This window comes from Aplidium turbinatum, chromosome 6 (genome assembly GCF_918807975.1).
Source record: "Aplidium turbinatum chromosome 6, kaAplTurb1.1, whole genome shotgun sequence".
Classification (NCBI taxonomy): domain Eukaryota; kingdom Metazoa; phylum Chordata; class Ascidiacea; order Aplousobranchia; family Polyclinidae; genus Aplidium; species Aplidium turbinatum.
In genome coordinates this window covers 32270988-32281827 of record NC_137477.1, presented here as the reverse complement: position 1 = coordinate 32281827, position 10840 = coordinate 32270988, and the positions used below count along the sequence as shown (strand labels likewise).

Below are 10840 nucleotides of genomic sequence, written 5' to 3'. Positions count from 1 at the left end.
ATACATCAGCAGCCATTTTGGATTTTGCTGTGATGTAATTCATATGCAACTGTTTTAATCCTTGAAATGGATTCCTTGTCCACGAAACATATGAATAGACACCAAAATTATCATTCTAGACCAAATACAAGTGAATTTGTTTGTTTTTGTTTGAATTTTGTAATATGGCAGCCCTATTGGCGGCATTACTGCATTTCTACATGATGCAATCCCCAACAAGTCAAATAAATAGTTTCAATGGATTCCTTGCCCCTCAAAACATATGGTTAGACACCAAAATTATCATCCTAGGTCAAATACTAACTGAGTTATAGGGAGTTATCTGAAACGGCGGCCATTTTGGACGCCATCTTGAATTTCTCAAAACGCTCAAGGATGCTCGGAGTGCACCCGGCAGATTCTGAAAGAGTAGACCCTAGGCTACCAAAATCAATAAAAAAAAAAACTTAGCATAAAATTTCCAGGTTCAGCCAAAAAAGTGGATTTGGCAACCGGACTATTAGGCAAACTGTTGGATATATAGCAAAAATTTCACCCAAATATACCGAAAGACCCAAGAACTATTTTGTCCACATCTAAAGTGACTGGAATTGAAAGTATTGCTGGCGGATCTTATTATCATGTTGGTGTTGAAAAGAACATTCGTAAAGAACTTATTTGTAATTCCAGCTTGCAATTATCGGATGAAATTTTTATTAATGTAAACATTGATGGACTACCCTTGTTTAAAAGTTCGATGCATCAATTGTGGCCAATCCTTGGCATGGTTAATGAAAAGTCACTGCAACATCTGCAGCCTTTTACAATTGGAGTTTATGCTGGAGACCATAAGCCAAATAATTTAGAAGAATATCTGCAGGCATTTTTAAATGAAGTTAAAGTATTGCAGTCTGTTGGTTTTGTTTTTAATAATAAAACATACACGGTAAAAATTACAAATGTCATATGTGATGCACAAGCTCGCTTTTTCGTTAAAAATGTTAAATCTTGTGCTGGTTATCATGGTTGTGATAAGTGTACTCAGAGTGGTGTACACAATGGAGAGAAGATGCTCTTTCCAGAAGTTGACGCACCCCTGCGCACTGATTTAAGTTTTGAAAAAATGCTACATGAAGAGCATCATAAAGGGCTCAGTCCATTTCGTTCAATATCCTTGGGTATGGTCAGTCAATTTCCAATTGACTATATGCATCTTGTGTGTTTAGGAGTTGTAAAGAGATTGATTACACTGTGGCTTTCAGGTCCATTAAAAATTAGATTTGGTAAAATCATCCGTAAAAATATATCTGAAAAACTGTTAGCATTTAGATTTTCGATTCCACAAGAATTTGCTCGAAAACCACGCTCACTTGACCAAGTTCCTCGCTGGAAAGCCACGGAATTTAGGCAATTTTTATTATATACTGGTCCAGTCGTCTTGCAGGGCACCATACCTGATTCAATGCATAAAAATTTCTTGTTGCTTTCTGTTGGAATTAGAATTTTATTGCATGCGGATTTATGCACATCCAGGTGTGATTTTGCTCAAAGTTTATTGATTGCATTCGTCAAACATTTTTCACAAATTTATGGTAGCAACAATCTTGTTTACAATGTGCATGGATTGGTTCATTTAGTTCAAGATGTCAAAAACTTTGGATCGTTGGACAATTTTTCATCTTTTCCATTTGAAAACTATTTAGGCAAACTAAAACGCTTAGTTAGGAAGCCCAGTCAAATTATTCAACAGGTTATTCTTCGACTTAAAGAAAAATCAAACGTTGACATAGGTAAATTACCACTAGAAAATGTAAATGTGAAAACGTCCTTATTACAAAGCCATTTTTCTGGACCAGTTCCTACTGAGCATGTTTCTTGCAAGCAGTTTCAAAAACTACAGTTAAAGAATATGGTTTTAACTGTATCAACGCCAAACAATTGCATACAAACTAAAACTGATTTGTGCTTGGTTTCAAATATATTAGAGTGTGAACATGGTATTTATATTGTTTATAAAAAGTTTGCAAAAGTAGAATCGTTATTTGATTACCCATGTGATTCATTGGTTTTAGACATCTGCAAAGTGTCAAAACTTAAAAATGATTTGTTTGTTTGTAATGTAACGGAAATTACGCAAAAGGTAATGCTTCTACCATTAAATGCTGCTGCGTATGCAGCTTTTCCTGTTATCCATGCCTTTCGCTAGTTTTTTATTTCTGACCAGATTTAATATCACTGCAGATGTTTATGTGTTTTATGTCGTAAGTGGCTACATTTATATAATATCTTGCATGCAATATTTTACATATATCATTAGCTTAATATCTTGCTAATCACAATCATGCTCCAAGACAGCTGCTCGCACTATGTACACGTCTTTTTATAATGAAACGGCTTACGGTATTAATATTATGATTTATAACCACTTTTTTTCGTATTTTTATTTTAGGGACATATGTTAACTGCAAAATGTATCAAGTCGTAATATTTAAAACAAGCAATGAAGTCGAATGTGTTCCATGCATATGGTTCAAAACCGAAACGCAGCTGTATTGGCCAAATTGCACTTTTTCAAAACCGATAGCTCACGCTATAATGAAGCAAACTGAGCCCGATGAATCGTGGGATGTATATGATGTACAGTTGGTGCCAGGTGGAAAATGTTGTAAGTATGAGTTTTTTATCACGAGTTTTAGTTGAGACGTTGTATTGTGTATAGTACAGTCGTCCACTTATTAAATCCACATTCGGACAGGACAATTTTGGGACCGGGTTAAATAAACTGGTGAGCTTACTAAGCAGGGGATGTTTTCTACATTACCGGAATGAATGGGAGTAATTCTGGACAGGACCAAGTTAGGGTGATGAGCGGGTGGGTCTATTAACCATGAGCTCAATAAGCGCGGATTGCTGTACTAATGCTTTTTTTTTCAGCTACTTATCAAGAAGGATTGGCAAAAGCTAAACGAGCCGAAGAGCTTTCCGATCTGCAAACTGATGAGGAAATAAATGAGCTGAGCACGTTAAAGTAAGCATATTCAAAGAACTTTTCTTTATGTTGGAATAGATACAGTGGCGTGAGCAGAAAAGTTTCATGGGAAAAGGGTTTTGAAAAAAAATGTATGATTCTACAATTTGAAACGTAACCAACATTTACTTCATAGCAGAAACAAAAGTAAACCCATGACAGGTCACAAAACGTAGGCTATGCTGTAATATTGTGCTGATGATGAGGGCTACAAGATGGTCGAGCAAGCTTTACTACCTTCACCGAAAGTATTTGTTGGTATAGTTGGCAATGCAAAGTAGCCTAAATTGTGGATGCAATCTACTGTTTATCCAAAACTTTGACCTGTCTTTCCTTTGAAGCGATTACGTTTTTCAATTCAGTTACGTTAAGATTGCGTTTCGTAGTAAAAAAGCATTTTAAATACTCGTACTCGTTGCAGTGCTTTGCTTCTCCTTTGCGACAAGAAAGATGTTAGGTTGAAGATGATAAAAATTTCTGAACCCCTGCGATTAATTGTTAGGCTATTTATTTGTCAAACGAAATAAAATTTTGAAATACGCTGCGTCTTATTTGAAACATCCCTAAATGAAAACAGTCAGTAGGCCTATATTTAAAATATATAAACACGTTTTACGTAATCCCACACATTTTTTCCTTGGCGTTTTCAACCTTGTAAGCTACGATTCTCATGCATTAGCATTTCTTATTTATTTAAGCACATATTAAAACCAAATCGCTATGATTTCGAAATCAAAGATGAAACAATTTTCCGTCAAAATAAAACGCAGTTTTGTTTTAAAAACGCTTCAACGTAACACTAAAGTTGCTCATGCTCATCAAACGGTGGAAGCTGTTGCTTACTAAAAAATAGGCTAGCGTAGCCACCAGCAAAAAAATAGACCGTTATTCAAACAGGTGGTCTTCTTCTTTCCTGTAAGACAGGATTGTTCAAATTTCAGGGCAGGTGGTGGAAAGCCAGACTAGTGCGTTACTGGATAGATGTGCACTGTACAGTACGCATTAATAATAGATACGTAAATGTATTTTGCCTATACGTATGCGCAAATGGCCTATACGTAAATGTATTTTGTATTTAACTAACTTTGTACTAAATAACTTTGTAGGCTACATGAAGAGTAATGTTGTGTGATTTTGGAAAGAAGGCAGTAATTTACTTGCATTTGGCTGTGTGCTTGCCTGTCTTCTTGATGAAGCGCATAAAATTTTGAAACGTATTATTATTGTATTGTCTCACTTGTGTGAGTGTAAATTCAGTATTCATATCATGCTTTATTTTTGTAAAAATAACATACTAGGCTAATACTTTTATTAGTAACCTTATTCTTTGTAAAGACTATTTGAATAAAGGTACCGTAATTTGTATTTTTGTAGAAGAAAAAAGAGAAGGCCTTCACGGTATGTTGATGCCAGGGTTGAGGAGTCTGACGATACTGATCCAGAAGGTAGTCAATGTAGTTCTCCAAGTATTCATGTTTTAAATATTTCATGGTTTACAACTTTTATATCCTTGTGTTTCCTACTACTATTCATTATCTGAATGTGTGCCTGAGTTCTGACATACCTGTAGCTTAGTTCTAGGCTACTGTGTTGCTTAATGCTTCATAACGGAGAACTGAGTGCATTAACTATTGTCTTTACGTTAATTTGCATATTTAATTGGCACAAAAATGCAATAGTTTATTTTTTGCCGGCATTGCTGCAGATCATTCATAAGCTGGTGATCTTTGAAGCATTAGAATTATTTTATTTTCATTGTCAGAAAACCCTGGTTCTTCAAAATCAAAGCAGAGGCGAATGGAATTTATCCTTCCTAATCCTCCACCTATTTTTTTGCCTGATAGTGACACGTCCTCACCAAAACACAAGCGGTCAACATCTGTTCAAAGTAAGATCGTATAACATGGGGTATTTTTCCTAAGGCAAACTAAATGAATCAGGATAGCATTTTTGACAGCCACTATTTCATTAAATAGCTGTGTTGGTACAAGGCATATCTTGTTTAGAAGTGGGAGTATGCCAAAAGTTGCAATGTTGTGAAGATTAAACGCTTTCTTGGAATGAAACAGTGCGCATTTATATTGAATTGCTAAATTTTGTGTTGCAATGTTTATGCTTTCAGATGTTAGTAATTCTGGGTCACTTATGGATGTGTCCACTACGTCCCAACATAGCTCCATGTCCCTAAACAGCCAAGAGAGAGATGTCTCTTCTGTGGTCCAGCTTTCACAAGGTAAAAACTAACACCGAATTAATGCTGTTTTAATTTGTTTGCCCAAGGAGTTTGCAATGATCTTGTTTTCACTTTATCATAGCGTTGTGCTTATTGCAAAAATTTAACTTGTTGGTTGGTTTTGAAACTGTATCCTCGGACTGACAAAACCTTTTACAAACTCAGATGACGTTATCCAAGAACTAGCTGCAATAAAGGTGCAGTTAACATCTCAGTCCAAGGAGATGGTGGAAATGAAGAAATTGCTGCGCAAAATATTGCGTTCGAATAACGCATCCAATTCCATGGTAACAGAGCTTCCAGATGGAATTCCAATTCCATCCAAAACTGTGGAGGAATTGGAGCATTTAGAAGGTCTTCTCGTTGATACGGGTATAAAAAATGCATTGGTAAGTAATGATGCACGAAGGCAACATTTAGGCCGGATGTTCCGGCTTGAAAATTGCAACTCCGTCCGGAACTTCCGGCCTTGGTAATATCTACTTCTTACTGAATACTTAATATTTCAACTGGTTGGTAAACGGTTGTTGGTACATTACGCTCACCAAGCAGTGAAGCGGTAACCAAGAGCTTTTTAAGAAGGTGCTTTATGGCAATGCTTAGGATGGCCGCTAGGGTCTTTTAAAGGAATACATTTAGGAATAAACTTTTGGTAGATTCAAGTTTTATTGATTTCAATGTTTTCTATTCACCCGATGTTGCATTCATTATCATTATCATGTGCTGTCTTCCGAGTAGAAAGTTGGCAGACAATTCTTTCCACAAGTCACATTTTTCCGCTACTCTTTTTGCTTCTTCGATGCTTGACAAGTCAGCCCAGTGTTTTACATTATCTCCCCAAGTTCGTCTCCTTCTTCCCCTGCACCTATTTCCTTCCACCATACCTTCAATAACCAATTGATGTAGTTGTCCTGCCGATCCTCTCAAAATATGTCTCGCGAATTTCATCTTTTGTATTTGCCAAATCGTTGGCCCATCTATCTTGCACTCAAATTATTTTCTAATTAATGTCGCATTGAAGACTTTCAGTTGACTTCCTAAATCCCATTTTCAACCGTATGTGTATTCTAGCATTATTACAATACCACAATGATAAAAACAATTAGATTCACTCAAGGTCACAAACGTAACCACAGCCACATACACTTTCGGAGTCGGAGGGTGTTCCATCATCATTGGTAATGTAGCCTACAATGTAGCCTACATATCAAGATAATTACTGTCGCAACCCAGTGTCAGTAAATATAGTTCAGTAAGCAGATTATCGGTGCGTAATATTTTGTTTCTGAGTATTTTATGTTTCAGATTTCTCGCCTTTCTGTGGTGGGTGACTCGTCAGTGAAGGAATGTAGCTGGCGAGTGATGGAGAGCATCATTTTCAATCCACTGTGTGAGAGATATAATTGGTCGGGAAAGAGTGGATGGAGAGGAGATTCTAGTTTGCCACAAAAAAAGGCGCTATGTTCTTTGAAAAACATTGTGGATGTCATAAAAAGTAAGTAATCTAGCGCTCAAAGATTTAGTTTCCATATTAAACTTTAGGATGAAATCTAACACCAAAAACACACACCGCAAAAATATAAAGAAATAGTGAAATAATTTTCGAACTTTACTCTCATGGTATAAAGTATGAAGACACAAAAAACTGTAATGGTATGTGAGAACGTCAAATTGTGCAATCATAGGCGCCCACTTTTCAAATAACCTTGGAGGGCGAGAAAGGCGATAACGTCATAACCATAACGCTATTTTACTCAATTAAAATAGTCTTTGATTAAGCTTATTGTCTTGTTTATATTGACACCTAAATCGCAAACCGAATTTATTAGAACCACTGCTTGAAACGATTAGTTTTACGCATGCAGTACGCCTAGTCGTAAAAATTTTGATATTGTTAGCTCATAATTGGAACAGTTGGAAAACAAGCCGATTCATTTCCTTTTCGTGCGAGTGAATAACAAGGACAACACTAAAAGGCGGAAATGCGGAAATAAGCAGAAATTACTTAGAATTAAAACAGTCATAGTATTTAATGATCTCACAATTGCTTCTAAATAATAGCTTTCAATGATATTTCAACATAAGAAAATGTTTGGTATTGAGTTGTGGCTAAAAATCGCATTTCCGCCTTTTTCCTATTTCAATAAATTCCATTAAATTTCGAAATTTACTCCAATAACTGTGGAATTAAAACAGTCAAAGTATTTAATGACCTCACAATTGCTTCTAAACAATATCTTTCAAGGCATTAAATCGCTACTTCTGCGGACAATACGCCATTTCACGCCCGGCTTATTTCCGCGTTCCGCATTTCCGCCGTTTAGTGTTGCCCGAATAACAACGATCAAGACAGCGAAGTCATTGAAATAAAACGCCAAAAATCGTGATTTCCAGCAGAGTGGAAACCCGCTATCAGTTTTATTAACCTCGTTTTGTTCGTTTTGCTAATTACTTACCTTCAAAGCGCTAACAAAGGCGAAGTGTTTTCTCTTCTGTTTTTTATCGAAAGTTTTAAGTCTTTTAATCGAATACCGTATACCCGAGTATAGGTCGAGATGTTCGCTAGTGATTTTCACCTCAACACAGCTTTAACTTATACACGGGACAAGCTGTTGTCTCCAGCTTGCAGTTTTCAAAATGAACGCATTTTTACTGCTGCAAAATCATTGCTGACGTAGATTACGGAGTTTGAAATGGTGTCGGCCGAATTAAAAGTTTTGAATACGTTTATTTGCAGTGATTCGAACTTAATTCTCAAATTTAATGATTTCTTGTCTATTCTAAATTTTATGCACTTGTTGAGCAATATGCAAAGCTCACGAAACAAAACAGCGGAAAGAGCTGTTTAAAGAGATCGATTTTTTTATTTTTGCGTGTAGGATATAATCGTTCTTATTACGTAACATTCCATGATCGTTTCTACCACTAGTTGCTACGTTCATCTGATCGTTGAAGTCGACGTCAAACCTTAGCGGCCCCCATATGAGAAAGTCATGCGATCAGCTGCTGTTTTGCGGGCAAGAGCAACGGAGGCTATTTTTCGCTTTCGGCATTCTTTAAGTCCGTTTAAATCAGGGGTCACCAAACTTTTTTCTCTGAGGGCCGGATTGCTGCGAGATTAACAGCTGCGGGCCGGTTGTAAATTGCGAAAAGATATACAACTATTTAAATCTCCATTGACTTGAATTGAGCACAATAAATAACAAAGCCAGCGGTGGAATAGCAAAGTTGTGATGAAAATCAAAAGGTTGCTGGAAAATTTATTCCCTGCTGTGATACACTACAGGGCATCGTGTTCTTGAAAAAACATTACATCTTTCCAAATTTGGCCTAGGCTGTCCCCATTTGTGGTGGCCTAATGATAAAAACAGAATCATTAGCAGGTTGCGTGTTGCTCAACAGCAACGTCAGTCCTTTACAAAAAGTATGGTAACTTTTTTTCCTTAACAGTTGTAGTGTAACTGTTATTTCTGCAGCACGTGGCGGGCCGGATGAAATTAGTTCGCGGACAGTTCCGGCCAGCTGGCCGTAGTTTGGTGACCCCTGGTTTAAATGATCAAAATCTCTTTCGCGAAGTGTTTTATCTTTGAAACACCATTTGTAATAACCATTTTTGTTGCCCCTCAACCATGAGTTTACGGGGGGGCGCCGCCCCCCCGGAAGTCAGCGCGTATGTTGTGCATAATAAAATAGTTGTCTCCACAACAGGTAATTGGTACAGCATAGTGATGCCTAGCTTATTTAACAAATTGTTTACTGCTTTGGCGTAGGCTAGATTAATTTCACTGGTCAACAAATTTTAAGTAAGTTTTGTAATCAGAGGTACAAGTAAAGTTTTCTAAATAAAGTTTCTGCGCTGATTCCGAATCTGCGCTCGTTTTTTCTTCACCACATTTGGTTTTGAAAAATTTTACACTTTGATATTTTAGGTAGTTTTACGTATTTTAGTCATAAAAATACGTTTCTAAAATTCAGCTGGTAATCGCAATTCATTGAGAAATCCGCGTAGTGCAAGCTTGAGATCAAAATTGTCACTATTAGGTAAAATTGCGTCGCATTTCCATCCATATAGGTCATATTTAAACAACAAAAACTCAAATATCTCTGAAACCTGGTGTGCTGTAGAAAAAATAAGCACATTTGCGGAATCAGCGTCAAAAACCCTTCAAGAATCACTTAATTGGACCTCCATTTCAAACTTGCTGTTGGCCAATATTGTTTGAATGATTATTGGTTATGTAATATGCTCGTACCATATTTTGATGTTACAGTTATTTTTTCTTGACAACATTTTAATCCTTGTTTTAGGAGCGGTTCTACAAAACCCGGTGCTGACTACAGCTACCGAAAAAGAGATAGAGAAGGCAGCCAGCACCTGGATGCGAAATTGGCGTGATCGCCAAGGCGGAAGAAGACACCGAGTTAGAGCTGAGGTTGTCAACAGTTAATTGTTTTGATAACAATAAAAGATGCAAGTGGTAAATAAGTTGTGTTGCAAAACCTGTCAAAAGAATTTCTAAAGACATTATGCTATTCCAGAACGTCAGAAGAACAGTTTCAATTATCGACCAATACTTATCAGTATTGGTGTTGTACCATAGAATCACATCAAAGCGGCGCGATAGTTTCTATACAGTTAAGGTAGTGGCAGATTATCCGTGTACAGACACCATAGGTCACCCGTACAAAAACTGTATTGGCCCAACGCGCTAACCAGGTGCACGAATGTACGGAGCCCGTATTGACGCTAGTAGCCTACAGTGCAAATACAGGTTGAGGACATTGAGCCAGTACAGGCAACATGCGGTCACCCGTACAAACACTGTATTGGGCCAGTGTTTGGCTGTCTACAGGCACCGATACAAAGATTGTATTGGCCAAACGCGTTAACCAGGTGCACGAATGTACGGGGCCCGTATCGACACCGGTATAGTGCCAATACAAAGTTAAGTGCATTGGGCCAATACTGACTATGTACAGGCACCATACGGCTACCCGTAGAAAAACTACATTGGGCCAATGCTGGCTGTGTACAGGCAGCATACGGTTACCCGTACAAAGACTGTATCGGCCCAAGACGTTGCCAGGGTGCAAGAATATACGGGGCCGGTATTGGCGCCAGTACAGTGCCAATACAAGTTAAATGTATTGGGCCAATGCTGGCTGTGTACAGGCAGCATACGGTTACCCGTACAAAGACTGTATAGGCCCAAGACGTTGCCAGGGTGCAAGAATATACGGGGCCGGTATTGGCACCAGTACAGTGCCAATACAAGTTAAATGTATTGGACCAATGCTGGCTGTGTACAGGCAGCATACGGTTAACCGTACAAAGACTGTATCGGCCCAAGACGTTGCCAGGGTGCAAGAATATACGGGGCCGGTATTGGCACCAGTACAGTGCCAATACAAGTTAAATGTATTGGACCAATGCTGGCTGTGTACAGGCAGCATACGGTTAACCGTACAAAGACTGTATCGGCCCAAGACGTTGCCAGGGTGCAAGAATATACGGGGCCGGTATTGGCACCAGTACAGTGCCAATACAAGTTAAATATATTGGGCCAATGCTGGCTGTGTACAGGCAGCATACGGCTTCC

General features: G+C 37.9%; 2 protein-coding genes across 2 annotated transcripts; both read left to right on the top strand.

Annotated features, from left to right (window-relative positions):
* Positions 1–2448: 2448 nt before the first annotated feature.
* On the top strand, positions 2449–4909 carry LOC145772593 (uncharacterized). The gene is made up of 4 exons (XM_082584454.1): positions 2449–2644; positions 2914–3007; positions 4382–4452; positions 4770–4909. Exons 1-4 carry the CDS (start codon positions 2449–2451, stop codon positions 4907–4909), a joined length of 501 nt encoding a protein of 166 aa, XP_082440580.1.
* Positions 4910–5166: 257 nt separating this feature from the next.
* LOC145772618 (uncharacterized) lies at positions 5167–9702 on the top strand. Its single transcript, XM_082584482.1, has 4 exons — positions 5167–5240; positions 5406–5629; positions 6546–6735; positions 9549–9702. The coding sequence occupies exons 1-4, from the start codon at positions 5186–5188 to the stop codon at positions 9686–9688; spliced, it is 609 nt and encodes a 202-aa protein (XP_082440608.1). The 5' UTR covers positions 5167–5185; the 3' UTR covers positions 9689–9702.
* The last annotated feature ends 1138 nt before the right edge of the window (positions 9703–10840 follow it).